Source organism: Mirounga angustirostris, unplaced genomic scaffold (assembly GCF_029215605.1).
Source record: "Mirounga angustirostris isolate CCGP_5_RB_7025 unplaced genomic scaffold, mMirAng1.0.hap1 SCAF_3, whole genome shotgun sequence".
Lineage (NCBI taxonomy): Eukaryota > Metazoa > Chordata > Mammalia > Carnivora > Phocidae > Mirounga > Mirounga angustirostris.
In genome coordinates this window covers 14,735,038-14,758,817 of record NW_026991711.1, presented here as the reverse complement: position 1 = coordinate 14,758,817, position 23,780 = coordinate 14,735,038, and the positions used below count along the sequence as shown (strand labels likewise).

Below are 23,780 nucleotides of genomic sequence, written 5' to 3'. Positions count from 1 at the left end.
AAACCTATACACAGGGACGCCTGCGTGGCTCAGATGGTTAAGCATCTGCCTCCGGCTCAGGTCATGATCCCAGGGTCCTGGGATCGAGCCCCATATCGGGCTCTGTGCTCAGCAGGGAGCCTGCTTCTCCCTCTCCCTCTGCCTGCCTGTCTGCCTATTTGTGATCTCTCTCTGTCAAATAAATAAGTAAAAAATCTTAAAAAAAAAAAAACCCCAAAACCTATACACAAAGAATTCTCATGCTCATTCAAGCACCTTTCACCCGGTCTCACGGCCCCTCTTGGTGGCCCAAAGAGGTGATTGGGGTTTTCTCCCCAGTTTCTTATTCATCCTTCTGGTGTTCCTTTATGCAAACACTAAAATATACAAATAAATATCTTGTTTTCCCTGTTTTCTTTCACAAAAGAGAGACTTGCTAACTGAGGGCAATATCAAACTTTTGAATTCGTAAAATCTGGTGTCTCAGTTTAACTCTGATCTGTATTTCTTATTATGAGTGAAGATAGATCATCATTTTACATATTAAAGACCACTATTATTTCTTTTTCATATGTAAAACTTTTATTTATGTGTTGTACGGGAATTGTACTCTTTGGTGTGGATGGATGAGATGTCACAGCAGTGACCTACGTCCAGGGTGTCCGTGTGCCCAGTCCATGCTCAGGAACACTGAAGGGACACCCCAGGGTTCCCGGCCTTCTAGTCACCACCACCCTCTCCTCTAAAACTGGAACTCCAGGTTTTTTTTTTTAGGCACCACTCACACTCATATCCCACGTGGTTGTGGGTAACATGAACTTCTAGTCCGATCGCATTTGGCCAAGATTAATAACACGAAATCCATGACCATCCTTGTCTTTCTCCCGGCACGCTCTGAGGGAGATGGCTAACCAAGATGACCATATACACCATGATTATTTATTTTACTGATTAAATTCAGATTTCTTGCTCTGAACGCAAAGCTATGTCAAAATTATTTCACTGACTCCAAATGGAGGAGAGATGGAGAAGGTGAGGCAGCAGTGGCCCCGGGGACCCTGACCAGGCTGGAGCAGCTGGGGGCCACCACAGATGAAGAGTGACAAGGCATGATGGTTGCTAACAGGCTGTGCTGGTGCGCACGTGGGGCAGGTCCCTACTGCTCTTTTAATGTTTCAGAGTATTCCTATCTTTTTCACATGAATTTTTAGATTCGTCAAGTATCAGAAAAAAAGAAACTCTTGATATTTTTATTAGGTTCTGATTACATCTATAAATTAACTTAGAACTGACTTTGTTGTAATCTTCCAACATAAGAACGCCCATGGGGCGCCTGGGTGGCTCAGTCGTTGAGCATCTGCCTTGGGCTCGGGTCATGGTCCCGGGGTCGTGGGATTGAGCTCCACATCGGGCTCCCCGCTCCACGGGAAGCCTGCTTCTCCCTCTCCCACTCCCCCTGCTTGTGTTCCCTCTCTCACTGTGTCTCTCTCTGTCAAATAAATAAAATCTTAAAAAAAAAAAAAAAAAAAAGGAAGAACGAACGCCTACAAGGAGTGTTTCAAATTCTTCCTTCTATAGGCTTTATCCACTTATTACTAGATGCTGTTTCTTTTGCTATTATGAGTCTTTTTCTTTTCTTTCTCAAATCTTCCAACTAGCTGTCTACAATACATGGAGCCTATTGGTTTATATATATATCGTGTAACCTATTACCTTTTGTTGTGGACTAAAGATGTCCCTCTCCAAATTCAAATACTGAAACCCTAACCCCCACTGTGACTATATTTAGAGATGGGGACTTTAGGGATGTAAATAGGGTGAAATGAGGCCATGAGGGTGGTACGCTTCGTATGCATAGAGGAAAGGCCATGGAAAGACACAGTGAGAAGGTGGCTGTCTGTCTATGAGCCAGGAAGAGAGCCCCCACCAGAAACAGTCTGCCCAAACCACCATCTGGTTAGGCTCCCAACCTGCAAGAAAATAACTTTTTTTTGCAGCCATCCAGGTCGCAGCAGCCTGAGCAGACTGGTACCTCTTTCTATCTCTGGTTTTTGGCTTTTTTAGCGATTCTCTTACACCTCATCTTCCCCAGTGTTTACACTTCAACATATTTCTCTTGACAAATAACGTTGGCTAAGAGCTAATACAATAATAAATTACAGTGACAATAATGAGCCTCACTGTCTTGTTCCTGATTTTGGTGAATATGCCCCTAGTACTTTTCCACTAGTAAGATGCTGATTTTTAAGCCAAGATATACACAAATACACACGCACACACTTTTTTTTTTTTTAAGGAAGAGTTTTGTTTTTTTTTTTTAAAGATTTTATTTCTTTATTTGAGAGAGAGACACAGCGAGAGAGGGAACACAAGCAAGGGGAGTGGGAGAGGGAGAAGCAGGCTTCCCGCTGAGCAGGGAGCCTGATGTGAGGCTCGATCCCAGAACCCCGGGATCATGATCTGAGCCGAAGGCAGATGCTTAACAACTGAGCCACCCAGGCACCCCCACACGCACACACTTTTAATCACATTTGAAAAAAGTATCACTGATTCCCTTATGAAGGTTTTTTTAATTAATTTTTTTACAATCAGGAATAGGTCTTGAATTGTGTAAAATGCTTTTCCACCTCTATGGAGATAATCATGCTACTTTACAACTAATATCTTTTTTTTTTTCCCCAGCTCTGTTATTTATTCATCTTCCACTCGGTCTAAAAAGCCATAAACCTTGCACTGATGGATGCAAATCATCTCAGACAATTAGTTCCAATTGTGTGATAGCAAATTTGAACTCTCTGCAGTTTAATAATCAGAAAGCCTTGGAACTCGGATGGGAGTGAAGTCAGGAAGAAAAGGGGGTGCTGCTTGAGACAAACTGAGGGTTCTAGAGGGGAGGGGGGTAGGGGGATGGGTTAGCCTGGAGATGGGTATTAAAGAGGGCACGTACTGAATGGAGCACTGGGTGTTATACGCAAACAATGAATCATGGAACACTAAATCAAAAACTAATGATGTAATGTATCATAATTAACATAATAAAATTAAAAAAAAGAAGGGCTATAAGTTTACCTTGAAGAATGGAAGATTCAAGGACTCACAAGAGCTGTCTTCAAATTTATGAAGGCTGACACAGGCATGGGGCTAGCCATGTTTTCACAGACCCCAGAGGTTGGTGCCCTGACCAGTGGGAGAAAGATTTTGTCCCAATGAAATGAATTTTCTAATACTAAGAGCTTCTCAAATGGGACCAGTCTCTCAGGAGGAAATAAATTTCCCTTTATTTCAGATGCTCATAATAAGCTGGTTCATGCATGACATGGAGATACAAGGTGGAGGGTTGAGTATCATGTGTCTGTCTGAGAATGTATGTGGGTTTGTGGCCATGTATGGGTTATTCAGAAAATGGGGGTTTAAATGGATGACCTCCTAGGGTTCCTGTGACCCTAGGTGGCTGTAATAACTGTCACGGGCAGATTATTTCTCCAAGTCCTCCTTTTTAACATATCTAGTACATCCAATCCAGTGCATCTATGGATTCACTTTATTTTTTAATAACCAGTGAGTGCATATGGGTGGAAAGAGGCTAGCCTGGGGTTTAGATGTGGGTTTATCCTAATCACTGCCATTACTAGTGGTGTGACCTCTGGCAACTACAACTAATATTTTAATGTTGTTATTATATGAATAGATTTCTTAATATTGAACCATCCTTGCATTCCTCAAATAAACTTCATTTAATTATGATACATTATCCTTTTATTAGTTTTGCCATTTTTGTCTTTTAATGCATTAATTTTTAACATGTATTAATTTCTTCTTTCTTTTGATTTTCTTTATTGCTCTTTTCCTAACCTTTTTTTTTTTTTTTTGAAGATTTTGTTTATTTATTTGTCAGAGAGAGAGAGCATAAGCAGGGGGAGCAGCAGAGGGAGAAGCAGGCCCCCTGCTGAGCAAGGAGCCTGACGTGGGGCTCAGTCCCAGGACCCTGGGATCATGGCCTGAGCTGAAGGCAGACACTTAACTGACCGAGCCAAGCATCCCATTTTCCTAACCTTTTAGGTCCAGTATTAAGTCCTTTATTTTTATTCTTTCTTTTTTACTGATGTAAGATTTTAAGGCTTTTCTCTGAACTTTGTTTTGTGCCCCAAAGATTCTAATAGCTTGTGTTTTTAAACATCATCAAGAAATACTGCAGTTTGGGGGCACCTGGTGGCTCAGTTGGTTAAGTGTCTGACTTGATCTCAGGCCTTGATCTCAAAGTCGGGAGTTCAGGCCCTGTGCTGGGTATGGAGCCTACTTGTAAAAAAATACTGCAATTTTGACATGTATTTTATTTTTCCTTCTACTTAAGAGTAAATAGAGTTTTAATTTCTTGGTAAATAAGCCCTTTCTCCTGATTTTGTTACCAACTTCTAGTTTGACTGCACTGGAATGAGAGAATTCTTTTCTATCATATCTACTTTCTAGATTTTTTTTTTTTTTTGCCATTTATTCCATAAAAACTTGAGAAGAGGTATATTTTCTCTATTATCAGGATACAAAATCTATTATATATCTGGAAGACTTATCACATTGATAATGTTGCTTGGTTGTCAATATCTTTACTTATTTTTTTGACTACATCAGTCTTAGGTAAATTCTGCTTTTCCTTCCATCCCTAGTAGTTTCTGTTTTATGAATGTTGCTACAGTGCTTTGATGTATAGATACTAATACCTGCTATATTTTATTAGTATTATACAGGGCCCTTTTTTGCTCATTAATATTTTTAGGCCTGAATTTGGCTTTATGGTATTAAGATCACTACCCCTGCAGCACAGCATTTGCTTGGTTCACCTTTGCCCCAACTTTAATTTTTAACATTTCTGAATTAGTTTAAGAGTTTTTATTTCACATACATTTATCTGCCCAATGATTCAAACTGAAAACTTTTCTAATGTTAAGCTTATCTACATTTATTGGTATGACAGAGATTAGCCTCAATGATCATTCTTTCCTGCTGTATTTACTCTTCCTAGATATAATTTTTTTTTAAAGAGATTTTATTTATTTATTTTGAGAGAGAGAGGGAAAAAGAGAACCCAAGCGAGGGAAGGGACAGAGGCAGAGGGAGAGAATCTCAAGCAGACTCCGTACGGAGCGTGGCGACTGAGGCGGTGCTCAATCTCATAAGTCTGAGATCATGACCGGAGCTCAACTCAAGAGTCAGACACTTAACTGACTAAGCCACCCAGGCGCCCTGTCTTTCTAGATGTTGTGTTTTTTTTTTAAACGTCATTCACAAATGGTTTGGTCTGTGCGTGTGTGCGTGTATTTTTGTTGTTGTTCTTTTCCTGCTTGGGTAGATTAGACTTTTGCTCCACCAGTTACTATTACACATGTATCATCATGTAATACCCTCAGTCATCTCTTCTCTAAATGGTATCTAATGATTCTATTACAAAAAATAATAAAGTCAGTTGCTGACCTCTTCCTGCTGCCTCTCCTATTGCACGGCCCAACCTCACTCAATAATTTTCTACTCTTTAGTGGTTAACTATGTACTTTTAATATGTTTACGCTTTGAAGCACTGCTTGACTTTTCAGCTTTAATCCAACTGGCTGATTCCCAAGTATCTAAGGTAGGGCAATCAGAAAGTTTATCCTATTTTCGACCTCCCTCATTACCTGTATTAGCTGCAATACTGTATCACGTCAGAGCAGGTGCTCTTTACATACTACATAATGACTCCTTCCCTGAGGTTTGGCAGTTACTCTGCTAAAGTATCTTCAGTTAGTCTTTGGTTGGGAGAAATTCCTCAGAAGGCACTCTTTCCTTAAGTTCTTGTTGTTCAACGTTTTTGTAGCCTACATATGCATATCTACCTGAAAGTCAGGTTGAAGGACAGTTTTTCTTTCCAGGAGTATCCCATAGGTAGAACTTCACTGTCTCCTGGGGTTGAATACTGTTTTTGAAAATCTGATGCCAATCTGGTTTTCTTTCCTTATAATCCTTATTGCTAAATTCACAAATAATTCATTTTTTCCTAAAGCCTTTGTTTTGATGATTCCTAGTCAATTTTCCCAGTTACACAGTGTACCCTTTTAATAATGTGGGTTCAAGTCTTTTATTTCAGAAAATTGTCTAATTACAGTTTTAAAGATTTGCTCTGTCCCTTTCAGAGACTCCACTATGGGAATGTTGGATTTCCTTTACCTGCCTTTTATTTATCATTTTTCTTGAATCCTTTCTATTTCTGTTTTAATTTCTTTGCATTTCTTAATTCTATCCACTATGTCTTCTACTGTGTTTTTTATAAGGTCAGTTCTCCCTTGTGCCATTTGTAATTTTGATTTTCATTTATGAAATGGTTACTTTCAAGATCTTTGTAAAGTGCTTCCAGCTCTGGTTTCACACTCTCTGGTGATCTGAGCATCACTCCCTCTTCTCAGCCCATCTTTGCTGTGAGTCACTGTCATTCTGCATTGTGTTGCTTCTTGGTTTCATTAGCTTTTCAAGCACATGTCTGAATGTCGTGTTGCGATCTTTCTCTGCTTACTGAAGTTTCTTCATCTATAGTATAGTTTTGTTCCTCCTCTCCCCCTTTACAGTGAGATCGTTAGATGGATTTAGTAGTTCTACCTTTCTGATTAAGAATATCTGAATCACTTAGATTTTCTTGGAGTAAAAGAGGCAAAATTAGCCTTCCAGATTTCCTGGCCTGAAGTTTCCTTATAGAGATCAGCAGTTTGGGTGACATTGGTCACCCAATGTAGACAGTCTTCCTTAGATTCTCCAACATTAACCCGGCTCAAAGGCTCTGATCACCAGGCACTTGATTTCTTCACTTTGCCACCAGAGGATGCAGCCCTTATCTCCTGGACAAGCTGTCCCCTTGAACTGGCCAGGTTTTCTTATGTCTGCCACTTCCATGCACTTCGCATGACTCCTCTCTCCACCTCCCTCAGCAGACGTGTCCTCTCCTATTTGTTTTAGTCCCACCTGCCCATAGTGTTCCGACTCAGAGTAGAGCCCTCTCCTCTGACGGTGAGTGCTTGATGCTCTCTGGGGCAGTCATTCTGGGACCCCCGCCATGTTCCACTCTTCCCTCCATGCGACTGTGGCTTTACACTTCAGTTCCACTGGTGCTGGGCATTTCCCCCCATACACAAAATTTAGAGTTTTAGGTTTTTGCCTTCTGCTAGTTTTGCTGAAAATGTTGTTTCATTCTTCTTGTTGCTATGTATGATTTTTAGGAGAATAAATAGGACTATTTTGAATTGGGCTGCAGCCATATTCCTATTGGAAACAATCACTATATTCTTAACAAAATGTCAGCTTAGGCCAGCTTTAACTCAAAATATAACTAAATAAAATTAACCAAAGCCAGCCTCCCTACCTAAGTTGATAATAAAATGCTGAATTATACAAATAATAAAGATACTACAATTTAAAAGATTCAAATAATTCCTAAAAAATGAGGAGATACAGCAAATACTAGGATTGACAGATAATGTTAATCCTAGATAATGTAAATGAAAGATCTTTTTAAATGTGATATTAGAATAACTCTTTCTGTAATAATTCTAACCTTAAACTTGTTACTTTGACTACATTTCCATTATTTCTGCCATCTTGCAGTTGTATATGTTTATAAAATACGCTCACAGATGCTAATCTGAACCGTATAATTACATTTTACAGGAGAGGTTTGAAGAAGATGACTTCCTCAAAGCTAGTACCAGGAACTAAACCCAGAACTTCTGCCTGTTCTTTCTTAATTTCCATAGCTATTTTATTCCTTCACTTCTTCTAATAGCCCTAAAATAATGGTTTCATAGAGCAACAGAAATTATTCTGAGTTTCTTTCAAACACAGAAACATTGTTTTATAGTTTCAAGAGCGTAAGATAAAATGCAATTTAACAAATGGAAAAGTAATGTATGAAATTTAACATATTTGATGATATTACTGTAACCAAGTTCTTAATATAAAGAACTCCCAAATCTCAGTGGCTTACTAAAGGAAACATTTACTTCTTGCTCATATCAATATATTCACACCTTCAAGTCATCTTCGGTTCTACTCTAGGGCCTTTTTCATTTCAGGCGCCAGACCAGGCAAGCAGCCTCTATGTGGGACATGCCTCAGGATAGCAGAAGCAACAAGGCAACTGAACCACAAAAGCATCTGCTTGCACAGATGTGGGTATCTGCTCATTTTATATTAGCTAAAGTGACATGGCATCAATCAACATCAGAGGGAAGAGAGTGACTGTGAACAATAACATAATCCATCTCAATATTTCATGTTTTCCCTCTGCAAAATATCAACCAATGATCTTAAATTTTTAAACAGCCCTTCCCTATGACTATCTACTAGCAATATCAAACCTTTGGTTATGAAGTACTATAGGGAAAATAACACTGTCTCTCCCCACTTTTCTAGCTAGGGTCTACTTCTTGAGTCATCTCTTGCCTTGCTAGAGCGCAATGAGACCACCTACGTCATTATAGCTCAACTACTGGGACTGAGAACGGAGATCCCTTGAGCCAATACCACTTAACTATTACAGGAAATTCTTGTCCAGGAAGATAAAGTTATAGATGAATAAATAACCATTTGCTTCAGGAAGTTCTTGCAAACAAATTGTTCCAGGCAAATCTGGAATAGATGTGCAAAACAGTCTGGTTTGCAAATCTGAACAGTTACCTAATCTGGGCAAAGAGCTTGCTTGTAAGTTTGCTCATCAAAACCATCACTTTTGTGTTGACCGATCCTAAACTACTGTGTTACAAACTCCACACAATCCCAAATAATTCCCTCCACCTTGAAAGACCCAATCAAACCACTTGAACAGAAGCTCTAGAATCTATAAATAATCTACCTTAACATCCTTCATTTGAGAGTCAGATTGTACCAGTGTTATTCTCCCTTACTTCAGTAAGTGATTAAACTCAGCTTTGCTTTATCAACAGGGTTTCCTGTTGGTTTTCATAGAGGAGCTGACAGTCTACATTAGACTTCTCCTACCCCACCTGGTTTTATTAAACACATTTCTCTAAATTTTGTATGTTGTTCTTCTGGAAATAGGAGTCAATCAAGAATTTTGAGAAGAAACAAAAGTAGATCAAATTTCTTAATCTCCCTGAATATCTTTGTTTTCTCATCACCTGGCAAGATGTTTGGCCCTTGAACAAATTCAAAGTGCTTATGAAATTGATCTGAAATGAACTGTGTATCAGAGCATAAATTCTGGTTCTTTTACCAACTCTGTGACCCAAGAGAAATCACTGGATCTCGAGGCGCCTGGGTGGCTCAGTCGGTTAAGCGTCTGCCTTCGGCTCAGGTCATGATCCCAGGGTCCTGGAATCAAGCCCTGCATCGGGCTCCCTGCTCAGCGGGAAGCCTGCTTCTCCCTCTCCCACTCCCCCAGCTTGTGTTCCCTCTCTCGCTGTGTCTCTGTCAAATAAATAAATAAAATCTTTAAAAAAAAAAAAACCTCACTGGATCTCATTTTATAAATTGGGGTATTAATAACTGCTATAATACACACATAATATTTAAAAAACTACCTGTTGCTAAACATTGACTGTATTACAGATAACATTTAAACATTCAACAGTTCTCAATTCAACAAATATTTCTGAGGGAAAGCGCCATACCAGGCACCATACTCATTCAAGCCTCCAGATTCAGAGTTTCCTGATTTCCTCAATTCTATCACCTTCCACTTCCACTCTGCTTCAGCAACCAGCTTTGGCCGTCACCCTATGATTAGGCCATCGCACTGGTCTACCTGTGAAATTTTCCAGTGCAGTGATCTGGGTCTTCAGTCCTTCCAATGACCTCTCTTTCATCCCCACTATATTCTTCTTTAACCTCATGAAGTCCTCCAGCCTTTTGACCCTAAGTGACCACTTGGAGCAAAGCTCGGATGACCAGAACACCCACTTGGGACTGTTAAATGAGCACAAAAATATACTGGATGAAGCCACTTATACTCTGGCATCCTTTGTTTTTCCTCCCTTTTCTTTGCTGCCCTCTCTTCTTTTCCTACTGCAGGTACGTTGTTCAAACAAAATTCACTGGAAATACAGCAACCTTCATTAGAAAACAATGCACTCTGTTCCAAGAGGGGTAACAGCAATTAGGAAAATTACAGAAAGGATACTACTACAACTAGTTTTGGAGGATAAGCAATAATTTGTTAGGTGGTCAGCGAGGCAAGGAATATCCCACACAGGGATGCTGTATGACGGCTCCCGACACCCAGCCTCCAGGCACGGACTAGGCATCTACTTCTTCACTATTACTGTTGGAGTTGTTGGTCACCATCAGAAGAGCTGACATCTATTGAGAGCTCTGTCTCCATGGGACAGGCACTGTTGGCTGGCTAAGCTAACCCACCTCTCCTCGGCTTGCCTCAATTACTAGAAAAGAACACGAGTTTTCTAGCCTCCCTTGCAGCAAGAGATAGCCGCATGACAAAATTCTGGCCAATGTGATGGAGGTAGTCAGCTCAAGTGTTCCAGGAAGGCTTTAGAGAGGATACATGTGGCTAATACCATCCTCCTGCCTCTTTCTGCTTTGAATACAAGTAAGAAGCCCAGAGCTCTGGGAGCCACTCTGCAGCCACAGAAGGAGAAAATCATGTCTGTACCTATCTACTCTGAGACTTCTTTATGTGAGAAAAACAAACTCCTAGTGTTCAGGGCCCTGTGCATCTGGTTCTATTTCTTAAAGCCAAGGCAGTCCTATGTCATTAAGCCGGGCAGTGTTCTAAGCACTTCACAAATACTAACACAGCTAGGGTCATTTGGATTCTTAAGGTAATTTAAGAGACCACTTGGCAGAATCTTATCAAATTACTGATCAACTGTGCCCTATATGACATACGATTCTAATAATGTTCCTATGGTCCAAACCTGACTCAGGCCTCACAAGCTTTTAAAGCAAAACCAATTATGAGAAACAGAATAGTTAACTCATAGTTTTATTCTTTATCCTATAAAGAAAACCATACTACATGGGCAGAAGATCTGGAGTAAGGGTGAATGAAGAAGATATATGTCAGGAAAGATTGGCTAGAATCACAGACTGTAAGCTATATAAAGTAGACAATCTAAAAATGGAAAAACCTCAACTGTTTTAACAATCAAAAAAGCACAAATTATGATTTTCTTTTTTGCATGAAAATTGGACATCCAAAGTCTAAAATAGTGATATTCATGTAGTAAATTAAAAAAAAATTCAAACAAACCTTTTGATTTTCCTGTATTTCCTCCCTCATAAGTTGATTTACAGCAATTCTGGTCAGAGATCTGGGAAAATAAATAGTGATACAATTAATTTTTTCTTAAATGTTTAAGACTAATCTGTAATTCAGTGTAATATAATACTCTGGATAAGAACCTAAAAACTCGAAATGCTTCATAACCGAAAAGTATACATTTCCATGTAGCCTATTTGACAACTGGTACAATGGCTTTCATTTGACAAGGGTGTTCGATTCAGGTGGATTACAGACTGTCAAGAGTTCATGTACACTCTGGGTGATGTATGGAATTGCTGAATCACTGTACTATACACCTGAAACTAATACAACACCATATGTTAATTACACTGGAATTAAATTAAAAACTTAATTTTAAAAAAGGGCTCATGTGCACTAATTGTATGCATTAAGTACTGTCAGAACTTGTTTACTACTAGATACTTATTTTTCAAATATACTTGACTGAAAATGCTATTTTGTGCTATTTGGCCCATACAGAGAAATTTTGTATGAAACTACCAATATCATCAAATGTATCAATGCAAACGGGCAATTTTCAGAATACTTGGACATTAAGATCTTGGTTAACCTGGGACCTCTACCAGAGCATGTAAGTTCTAAACAACTAATAAAACTGATTTCATGTATTCACTCTTGAATATCCCCTATAACGTAAAGACAGAGAAGATGCTTTTTTTTAACAAGTCTATTAACTACATTTATTTGACTTGATAACTCCTAGCAAAATTAGTTACATATTTGTCAATTTTATGCAAATAAAATGATTGAAAAATTAAAAGACTGATAATGTAAAGTTCAGCTTTAAAGGAAGGGAAAAATGAAGGTGGGGAATCAGAGGGGGAGACGAACCATGAGAGACTATGGACTCCGGGAAACAAACTGAGGGTTTTAGAGGGAAGGGGAGTGGGGGTATGGGTTAGCTCAGTGATGGGTATTAAGGAGGGCACGTACTGAATGGAGCACTGGGTGTTATATGCCAACAATGAATCATGGAACACTGATTCAAAAACTAACGATGTACTGTATGGTGACTAATATAACATAATAAAATAAAAAATAAAAAAAAATAAAGTAAAACACAAGCAGAAAGGGGTATCTTAAAACAACCCACAATTAAGTATCCATTATCTCCTAAAATTTGGCAGCATTTGAGAGAAAATACAATAGATAATTTGATAATACAAATTTTTCATTCATTTAGCAAATAGTTTATCATTTACTGATTGTCTATCGAGTGGCTTTACAGATATGCTCAAGCCTATAAATTAGCCACTAAGCAGTGTTACCATAGTTTGCAATTTTTTTTAATGATCAACCGCAAACTAAGAGCAGAGTTTAGCAACACAACCCCGGATTACAACTGTCAACAGAGTGAATAAACAGTCTTCTTAAAACTAGAGTTATTTCACTTAATTTGTATTTGACCTAGTAATTTCAGAAACAGCAGCAGAGCTAAACATTTATGCACATATGCATATTTCTGTTCTAATATATAAATACTGACTTCTCAAATTCTTGACTGTTTAAACTAAAATGAACAGAGTCACAAAAATGCATTAATTCTTAATCTGTAAATAAGGTGACAAACCCCTCTACTTCAGGGTCCCCTGGAAAGGTTCTTGTTATCTTGTGGCCAACTCTGTACTACTTATTTATCTTACAAAGGAAAGAATATCTAGATGTAAATTCAGTGATTTGCACTGTGGACAAATGTACAACCTAGTGTCTGAGACACATAGAGGCACAGCAATCCCCCACAGGTGGAGAAAGGCTGCGGCCACGGCAGGAATGCTCTCCCCTTCCCTTCAGAAAAAACACGGCTGCACTTGTCACGGGCTCTGTATCTTCAAGATAAGCTAACTTATTTTCACTGGTTGCTTATAATTGTAGATCCTGTCAGTCCTAACCAGACTACAAATGCATAAGAGTTTTGTTATTTTGTAAAAGTACGGATTACTTTTAGACATGCAAATGTATTATCTATTGAACTGCCAGATACGTTTAATGTAAAATCTGTATTTCTGGAAGGAGCTCGATTAGGTATCCTACTGGAAAAAAAGCACTCCACAAAATATTGCATTAATAAGACATTACTACCTGTTTAGAATCTGAAAGGGTTAGAACATGATCTAGCCATACTCTGGGCATAAATCTATTTAGAGTAATACTTTTCATCATCCCCTACCTAGAAAAGAGAAAAAAATTTCCCTCATTATTCATTCCTTAAACAAGTTTACCGTATCTGGATTACCATATCACTGTTTATGTTTAAACAACTTTAATAATTTTTCCTTTCTAGTTGCCTCTAATTCAGGAGTTCTATCTTGCAATATACACACACACATATACACAAGCCAGTATTTTCCTCTGATAAAAAAACAACATGCATAATGAAGAAATATCCTGATTTCCTTAACACTATATCTATTAGAATTAATTGATATCACCATGTTAAAATAAAATCAGCTATTTTCATAAAATTTATTTAATGGAAAAAGTTCTGGCTATAATCAAAGTAATAAGCTTTAACATACCTGGCTTTTATGGGGAAGTTCTGTGAAATGTCTTTCATTAATTTTACAGCATCATAAATTGGAGTGGACATTATTTGAGAAGCTGCCTGAAAACTAAGATCTGGAAAAAAAAAATCATTAAGCAATCTAGCATAGTATCAGATCTTTACCGACATCACCATGTAATTTAAATAATTTAGTCAACACTTCTTGCCATGTATGTATATATAGATATTAACACTCTTATATTTAACATTCTTCAAAAGTTTTAAATGGAAGGCTATCACTTATGTCCAAATAAGGTAAGCTTTACACTTTCATGAAGGACTAATTACCATTTTTTTTTTAAGATTTTATTTATTTATTCATGAGAGACAGAGAGAGAGAGAGAGAGAGAGAGGCAGAGGGAGAAGCAGGCTCCCAAGGAGCAGGAAGCCCGATGCGGGACTCGATCCCAGGACCCTGAGATCATGACCTGAGCCGAAGGCAGACGCTTAACTATCTGAGCCACCGAGGCGCCCAGGACTAATTATCATTTAATACCTATTGTTTTCCACAAATTACAGTATAGCTTCAAAAAGATACAGGGAAAGAAATGTTGAGGCAAAACTATTTTTTCTAAGGTTGAAGAAAACATGAAACAAAAAGCTTTGGTAAGAATAACAAAAGGAAAAAAGAGCTTCGAGGAGCCAATTCTGGAAAGAACTTTAAAATCCAATGTGTCCAACTCAGTAAATATCAAACATTCACTTTCTCTTTCAACATGTCTTAACTTTATACCACAATGAAAATAAAATCCTAGACTTTGTATTTTCCTCGATACTACAGTTCGACGGAAAGAAAACCATGGCTTATGTGGTCAGTCTCCAGTATGCCCGAAGCAGTCATTTTTCTTAGTCTCCTTTACCTTGTCAAGATTCAGAAAAGATTTTAAAGCTGAATTCTGTTCATTACAGAACAGTGAAACATATTGTTTCTCTTTAACATTTCACCATGGGTAGAAACCTAGCTTACCATTACTAGCAAAATAACCAGTTTAGCCTAACAAGGTTAGTTTTGTTTCCACGTTCTCAGGGTGGTGAATTGGGCTGGAGTCAAAGCTTAGGAAGAGAGATTCTTATTAGCACAGCTTCCCATGGGATGGAGAGCCTAACAACCAAGGTTCAAATTCCAGCTCTGTATCACTTTCTAGGTGAATAACTTTAAAAAAAAATTTTTATTGTTGTTAATCACCATACATTACATCATTAGTTTTTGATGTAGTGTTCCATGATTCATTGTTTGTGCATAACACCCAGTGCTCCATGAAGAATGTGCCCTCTTTAATACCCATCACCAGGCTAACCCATCCTCCCACTCCCCTCCCCTCCCCTCTAGAACCCTCAGTTTGTTTTTCAGAGTCTATCGTCTCTCATGGTTCGTCTCCCCCTCTGATTTCCCCCCTTCCTTCATCCCCTCCTGCTATCTCTTTTTTTTCTTAGCATATATTGCATTACTTGTTTCAGAGATGAGTAACTTTAAATAGCATTTCCTCAGCCAGCTTCAGCAAGTTTCCAGCTCCAGCACTGCTGTGAAATTGTCAGTGCTTAGTACTATCTCCTGATTGCCAAACACAACAACCATTTCTCAATGCTTATCTCACTAAGATCCTTCTGCAAGAGGATCACTTCCTGCAAAGTACTGACTTTCTATTCAATAAGTGGTGCTGTGAAAACTGGACATTCACATGCAAAAGAATGAAAATGGACCCCTATCTTACACAATACACAAAAATCAACTCAAAATGGGTTAGACTTAAATTTAAGACCTAAATCCATAAGATCCTGAAAGAAAACATAGGGGTAAGCTCCTTGACATTAGTTTTAGCAATGATTTTTTGATTTGACACCAAAACCAAAGGCAGCAAAGTGAAAATGAACAAGTGGGACTATATCATACTACAAAGCTTCTGCACAGCAAGGAAATCAACAAAATGAAAAAGCAAGCTACAGGATGGGAGAAAATATTTGCAAATCATCTGATAAGGGGTTAATAACAAAAATATACAAGGAATTCATGTAAACTGGTATTGCCACTACGGAAAACATTATGGGGATTCCTCAAGAAATTAAAACTAAAACCACCATGTGATCCAGCAATCCCACTTCTGGGTATGTATCCAAAGGAAATGAAATCAGTATCTCAAAGAGATATCTGTACTCCCATGTTCAGTGCAGCATTATTCACAATAGACAAGATGGAAACAACCTAAATGTGCACGGATGAGTGAACGGTTAGAGAAAATGTGGTATATACATACAATGGAATATTATTCAGCATTAAATAGAATGGAAATTTTGCCATTTGTAACAACATGGTGAACCTGGAGGACATTATGCTAAGTGAAAACAGACAGACAAAGACAAATACTGCACAGCATCACTTATATGTAAATCTAAAAAAAAAAAAAAAAGTCAAACTCACACAAACACAGTAGAAAAGTAGCTGCCTGGGACTGGATAGAGGAAAGATGGAGAGGTTGGGAAAAGGGCATACATTTTCAGCTATAAGATGAAGAGGGGATGAGAATCTAACATACACCAGGGTGACTAGAGTTGGTATCACTGTACTGCATAATTGAAATTTGCTAAGAGAGTAGAAAGTAAATGTTCTCACAAAAAAAATACCTGATACACAAGTAGGTGCTCACTATTGATGAATGAATGAATAGTAAAATTACAAGATCCTTTATGTTCGGTTTCTCATTCTATTGTTATTAAAGGCATTTATAAGCAATACAATTTTTAACTGATGTGTATATTTAGGGATATACATATTTTTAGGTGAGAAAACTTAGTCATTACTTACATGACTGAATGGTGTAACAACTTATAAAAGAGGAAAGTGTATGATCAAAGATCTTGCCTGACAGTATTTGGCTGTACATTATACTCAAAAAGGCACAATGCTAGGCAGAAGAAAGAATTTAGACTTTATGACACAGACCTGCTCATTTTAGGTATCCCTGATTTGTGCTTTATCAGATTTGTGAACTTAGACTCATTATTGTATGTGTCCATTTCTTAATTTCCTCATCTGGAAGAGTGGAATATATAACGCATATGAGTTTTTTAAAAAGTAATTAGGATAATGTATATAAATAGCCTAACACTTTGCCAGACACAGTGTTGGCTTTTTTTTTTTTTTTTAAGATTTTATTTATTTGAGAGAGAGAGAGAGAGAGAGACAGCGAGAGAGGGAACACAAGCAGGGGGAGTGGGAGAGGGAGAAGGAGGCTCTCCGCCTAGCAAGGAGCCCAATGGGGGGCTCGATCCCAGGACCCTGGGATCATGACCTGAGCCAAAGGCAGACGCTTATCGACACCCAGGCGCCCCGGCTAATTTTTTTATTATCGTCAATCACCATTGTGATGATCATGGACAACTACCTTTTACTCAGGTTTGAGAACACAACTAGTCTTTTAAAACGTTTTATAACATGAATGTAATTCTTTACATGACCAATTTTATGTGTATAAGTTATTTGAAAGCCCCCTGAAAATCCACTTATGAAATCAGATAGATTATAAATAACCAAATGAATATAGTATTATCAGATTCTATTAACATTTTTTGCTTTGTTCTAAACTGTTCCATACCTATTGATTCATAAGTAACTAAGTCCTACACTTTGCCTATTTAACTGTTTTACCACTTGGATATTTCCAAAGCAGCATGTTTAATAATAACTTTGTGATATTCCTGTCCCATCTTTGCCCAAATCTGGTCCTCTTTAGTCTTCTCAGAAACCACCACTGTCTATGTAGCTGGGCAAACCACCATCTAGTCAAGTTCTTAGTATCTCTTTTTCCTTCATGTGTCCATATCTAACCTCTCACAAAGATCTTTGTGTTCTCTTTAAATAACCCTCCCCCAAATTTATTCCAACCCCTCCTCAGATCTCAATTCAGTCATCACTTCTTGGCAAAGACTTCCCTTTCTCTCCCTGCCCCTCACGCCCACCGGTTTGGATCTTCCTGGCATATACCCTTCTTAATCCTATCTACCTTTGCTTTAAAGCAATTACAACCATAATTTTTATACTGGTTTTCAAAAAAATTTTTTGACAGCAAGAGAGGGAGCACAAGCAGGGGTAGTGGGAGAGGGAAAAGCAGGCTTCCCGCGGAGCAGAGAGCCCAATGCGGGGCTTGATCCCAGGAGCCTGGAATCATGACCTGAGCCGAAGGCAGACGCTTAACAACTGAGCCACCCAGGCGCCCCTCTGGTTTTCAAAATTTTTATGTTTATCTAAGATCCTTTGAAGATATGCAGGGTCTATTTTAGCTCAGTTTATCTTCAGAATCCAGTGTTTTCCAAAATGTCAGTTGGAACCCATTAGTTAGTAGTGAAATCAGATGGATAGGTAATATGAAGTTATTTTTCTAATGAAATAGGGTAGGAAAAAAAGTTTGTCAGAGTGAATAAAATGTAGTAAACATACACACATTGTATGCGGAAGCCTTTTTTACTTTTATTTTTTTTAGTTTTGAGCATATCTATGCATTCTTACATCATACACTTGTATATGGGTCTTGAGGTAAAATAGGTTTCCTACTGTAGCTCTCAGCCAAAAATTATGAAACCATGGATGTACAGACATGGCTGACCTGTAGTAGATATACAATAACTATTTGGTAAATCAATAAAAAAGGAAAAAAGATAGCGCTTACATTCTCTGTCTTGGAAATCTATTTTGTTTAGCTTCTGTAATGTGCTCCTCCACTTCTTCACGGACTCTACTTTCCACACATGGATGAGCACCACAGCGCCCGCCCTCGTGTACCAACTGGTCACTCTACACCACCAGTTAGCTCCCCCTCCTTTGTAAGCTTTTGTGCTAAGATGTTCAGCTCCTTCAATCTTCTCCTTTTAGCTTACAGACTTTATGTTCACCCCATGCCTGGACCCTGTCATCTGAATATGTCACAGTCACTTTAAGCAATCCTTTTAACACCAGTCTCGTTATTCTTGAACTCCATCTTCAACCCCGAAACATACTGACATGTTTTATATTCTCCCTATTCAGGCTCAAAGCTGGAAATCTTCAAGCCATCTTTGACTCCTTTCATCTCCTCAATATTTGCTCAATCCAGCCTTCCTTTCTACGTTGTCTACCAGTGACAGCGTGATCTCTCACCACAGGATTTCAAAGATGTCTTAATGGAGGTCCTGGTTCTGGTTCATTCAAATCTATCTTACATAGTCATCAGCCAGATCCATTAAAACTAAGCTGACTGAGCACGTCCTGTTTATAAGCCTTCAAAAGCACCCCATCACCTCCAATTATCACCTGCAATTATATTTTCTAAATTATGGGTTCCTTGGAGAACATTTTAAAGGAAAAAGTAGAATGGTGTTTGCCTACAACAGTTGGAGAAACTGGAGAGCAGTGGGCAGTGACTGTTAATGGGTATGTTACTTTCCTTTCAGGGTGATGAAAATACTCTAAAATTGACTGTGGTGGCAGTTAAAAAAAACTCAGAAAATATACTAAAACCCATCAGATGGTACATTTTAAAGGGATGAGCTGTAGAGTATGTCAGTTATCTCAATAAGCTGTTAATAGAAAGTTGATGGGAGATGTGATAGAAGTTATGGATTACACAGCAAAATGATGTCCCCATGAATGACTAAAAATTACAAGTAATAAAAAAGAAAATTAAAAATCGAAAAGAACTTACAGTTCAAACTGAATTCTGATCACGAGATATCTGCTTACAGGAGGTCAGCACAAGGCTGTTCTAAGCTAACATTGAAATATGCAATGGTCTATTAAGCTCAAAATTTTAAACAGAAAAAACTAGTATGATTTAGTTCTGTCTTCCTGACTAGTCAGGATTTTTATTCAATGTTATAGATTCCCTGAAATGTGATTTAATACCTGAGATGAACCTACAAGATAAATCAGTGTATACTTTAAAAATGATTAGATAATATCAAAAACTACACTCTGTATAATTTAAACTCTTACAAACATAAAAACATGCTTTGCTTGGTGGATAACCTTTTAATTAAATATCAATTTCTACAAAAATTCACATCAGTAATTATTATCTAGGAAATAAATTTTTTTTTTAAAGATTTTATTTATCCATTTGACAGAGAGATAGAGAGAGAGCACAAGTAGGCAGAGAGGCAGGCAGAGGGAGAGGGAGAAGCAGACTCTCCACTGAGCAGGGAGCCCGACGCGGGGCTCGATCCCAGGACCCCGGGATCATGACCTGAGCCGAAGGCAGCCGCTTAACCGACTGAGCCACCCAGGCGCCCCTATCTATGAAATAATTTATATCGTGTTATATAAAAGCTTATTTATCAGAACAGAGATCAGTTACCAAAATGCTACATTAAAGTAGACCAAAATACTATACCTTGTAGTTCCCAGACTTTCAAAGGTGTCATTTCTTTGTTACTCTCAATCAGGTATTTTTGGAATGCTGTCAGATTATCTCTAAGATCTGAATACCTTTCTCTGCATTAGAATATGAAGTAATGTTAATTATCATCACCTACTACAAGTTATACAAGCAGTATGTTTTTGAAATTAACCCTTTCAAATAATTAGACAAAAACTGTTCACCAAGATCATACCTCATGAGGCAACTTTGTCTGCAGAGCTTAAAAATAATGAGAGCTGTGTATGTGCACTTTTTTCAATATATAAAACAAAACAAACCAAAACCTGAAGGGATAGACTCTCGATTGTTAACATGGTAACATTACCTAAAAGGGACCCAAGGGAGAGGGCAGAATTGTTAGCTTTCATGCTCTATACTTTTTTTTTTTTTTTTAAGATTTTATTTATTTGACAGAGAGAGACACAGCGAGAGAGGGAACACAAGCAGGGGGAGTGGGAGAGGGAGAAGCAGGCTTCCCACGGAGCAGGGAGCCCAATGCAGGACTTGATCCCAGGACCCTGGGATCATGATCTGAGCCAAAGGCAGATGCTTAACGACTGAGCCACCCAGGCGCCCCTCATGCTCTATACTTTTTAACATTTTATAAATTACAGTATTGCTTTTATAATTTAAAACAAAACTATTTTATAAAGAAAACATGAATGCTTCCTATACACTTTTGCCTGATGTTAAACACATCTAGGTATCTTTTTTGAGAGTGCCAAATAATGTAATAGGAATGACATTTTACTACACATAGGACCTCAACTATGGTTTCTTTCTTCTAACTCTTATGAAATCAAGACATGGTGCCATTTTAGATTTAAATAGGATTCTCTCTTAAAAAAAACTTTACCTCCAACACAACTTACAAAATACATATTTTCAACAGTAAAAAGATTTTAAAAAGTGAAATAAAAAATATACAGAACCATATACACAGAAATGCATTAATCTTATATTTAACAATAAACATAGTGTCAATACCATGCAATTTTATTACAGGGACCATGTTTTAAAAACAAATCAGGACTGACTACAACTGTTCTTACAGTGAAGCGAAAAAGCACCAGAACTTCTCCTTTTATAAAAGGAAATTTACTACGAATTAAATTAACCCCTTTCTCAATTTTTTTTTTTTTTTTAAGATTTAATTTATTTACCTGACAGAGTGAGAGAGCACAAGCAGGGGAAGCGGCAGGCAGATGGAGAGGGAGAAGCAGACTCTCCACTGAGCAAGAAGCCCGATGTGGGGCTCGATTCCAGGACCCCGGGATCATGACCCAAGCGGAAGGCAGACGCTTAACGACTGAGCCACCCCAGGTGCCCCTCAAATATTTTAAATCACAGAATATTAAGTTTATAAGAGCTATTGTTGTTTTTCATATTTAACCATAATCTTAACAATTTTCACTGCTGAATTTATGTAACTCAGACAAAAATATATTATTCATATAATATCTCAAAGCAAAGGGTTTTGCCTCAATCGAGTAACTGTGTAAGAACTAATTTTGAGCACTGCCTCTTTTAAAAAACTAATATCCCAGGGCTCCAAAATCTTCTTGTAAGTTGTGCAATTTATTCCAATAAAAAGTTATGTGTAGAAAAGAATTAAGAAAAAAATAGAACTGTGGATTCCAAGATGCTGAGACTGCTGACAATGAAATAAAATGTATTGTTACCTACTAAATAAATACCTTACTTAGAATAAATCTGTTTTATGCATTAACTTCTTAAGGCCACTAGTATGCCACTGGGCCAATATACTTTAGAAATCGAACTCCATCATCTGTATAAATTAGCACAGTCTCCAGAAATGTTCCCTTGCTCTGTAACAATATCTACTCACCAGGAGAACTGACCTTAGTGTCCTTTATAAATACTTAGAATATCAGGCAAAAATTAAAGCTATTAATAAAAACTGGCCTTTACCTTTAATTAATTTTGCCTTTATAATGAAACCGCAAACTTTCCCTTCTTGTAAATAAGGGAAAGCACACAGAAAACAACAACCCCCACTCATAAGTATTCAGAGAGCACTTACCATCCTATTCCTGGTCTTCAATCAGTGATGCAGGAAAAAAAAAGGGGGGGGGGCCACAACTTTAATTTTTGAATGGTTACTTATATATGTAAATGAAATTAAGACCAGATGTTAAAAGGTTTTTAATATGGCACTCCACACACAGAAAATTAAGAAATTAATTAAGGAAATAAATTAATTTAATTAAGAAAATAAATATTTTCTTTTGAGGCACAAAAATTTTGATTATTTCATGCTAATGACCCAAAACTGGCCATGATTTTTCTAATCCAGCAGATCTGTAAGAGATTCTATAATGTTTTTTGACAAAGATAACTTTGATCATTTCCAATTCTTATTTTTCTAATCATACTCATCGTACTGTGAAATTCGTGATTATTTTTCCATTGTGTTTTGCATTAACCATGTATTACTTCTGTAATAAAAAAACCAATTACGGGTATATTTTAAGAACATGAAACACAGGCCAGCATAGCATACTGAGTTCCTTTAAGGACAAACTTAAGAGCACAGCAATACAACTTCATTTCAATTCAGACTCACTTTAGTTTCTGGAAGAGAAATCCTTGAACTTCATTTGTCTCAATCTCACCCTCCACAGTAGTATTGGTCACTGCTGTTTTGAAAACAAAAATATTTTCAGACTGGGAAAGGAACAGGTCATCAAAAATTAGAAGAACACAAACTTAAATTCCTTTTGTTTTACCTTGTTTTTCTTTCACAGACCAGCTCACTGATACACACACATGCACACACTTGTATTTCTGAGTGTGCTCTCTTTTTAAACAGGTTTGGGTTATTAAATATTTAACCAATGCTTTACAGATTATTTCACAGTCGTGTTCTATTTTAGAACCAGAATCATAAACCAAAGTGGTTGCAACAAATCCTTTAGCTCTTAAGCCAGGCAGGAGCTCCAAGCCCTAATTAATATAGGCATGCTTACCTATTTCCAGTGCCCTTAAAGACCATCAGGAAATCTTTAGAAAGACACCAAAACTCATGATCTCAAAGAGTAAGGATACAACATGTTACCATTATTTCCCTTCCCCTTTCCTTCTCCTCTACTCACCAAACAATTATAACATACAGGGTGGCAAACGGTCTATGTGCAGGGTACTTGGGATCACAAGAACTTGTTACGTCTTAGAGCATGGGGCTGCTCTCGGAGTGTGCCTGAGCCCCTCCAGTACGCTCCTCCCCTCTCTCCTGAAGGCCCGCATCCCCTGGACTACAGCTAAACGCCCTGGGTGCTCTGATCCAGTTTTCCTTCTCCTTCCTTTTATTTCTTCATCTGGCCAACATCTACTGGCTGCCTGTTATGCTGTTTCCTGTCAGATATACACCAGGAAGAAGAGAGACAGAAAAGACACAAACTCCACTTGGTAGAAAGGAGAGACACAAATAGACAATTTTAATACAGTGTGTAAACCTTTTATGAAAGAAAGCATAGACTATATGGGATATAGAGAAGAGAAAACCACCCTTGACAGAGCAAAAAGACAGCCAGCCATCTCAGAGGTACTGACAGGA

At 37.9% G+C, this 23,780-nt stretch overlaps 1 protein-coding gene across 4 annotated transcripts in view; it reads right to left on the bottom strand.

Annotated features, from left to right (window-relative positions):
* The window catches only part of UGGT2 (UDP-glucose glycoprotein glucosyltransferase 2), a 178,558-nt gene that overhangs the window by 110,380 nt on the left and 44,398 nt on the right, over positions 1 to 23,780 (bottom strand). For 3 of the 4 annotated variants that reach the window (XM_045869607.1, XM_064585946.1, XM_064585945.1), the window contains 4 exons: positions 22,791 to 22,863; positions 20,177 to 20,277; positions 13,792 to 13,891; positions 11,222 to 11,282 (listed from right to left, as the gene is read on the bottom strand). In XM_045869607.1, coding sequence (XP_045725563.1) covers positions 11,222 to 11,282; positions 13,792 to 13,891; positions 20,177 to 20,277; positions 22,791 to 22,863 — 335 coding nt within the window. The remainder of the gene's footprint in view (positions 1 to 11,221; positions 11,283 to 13,791; positions 13,892 to 20,176; positions 20,278 to 22,790; positions 22,864 to 23,780) is intronic. The other variant, XM_064585944.1, reaches the window with a different exon arrangement.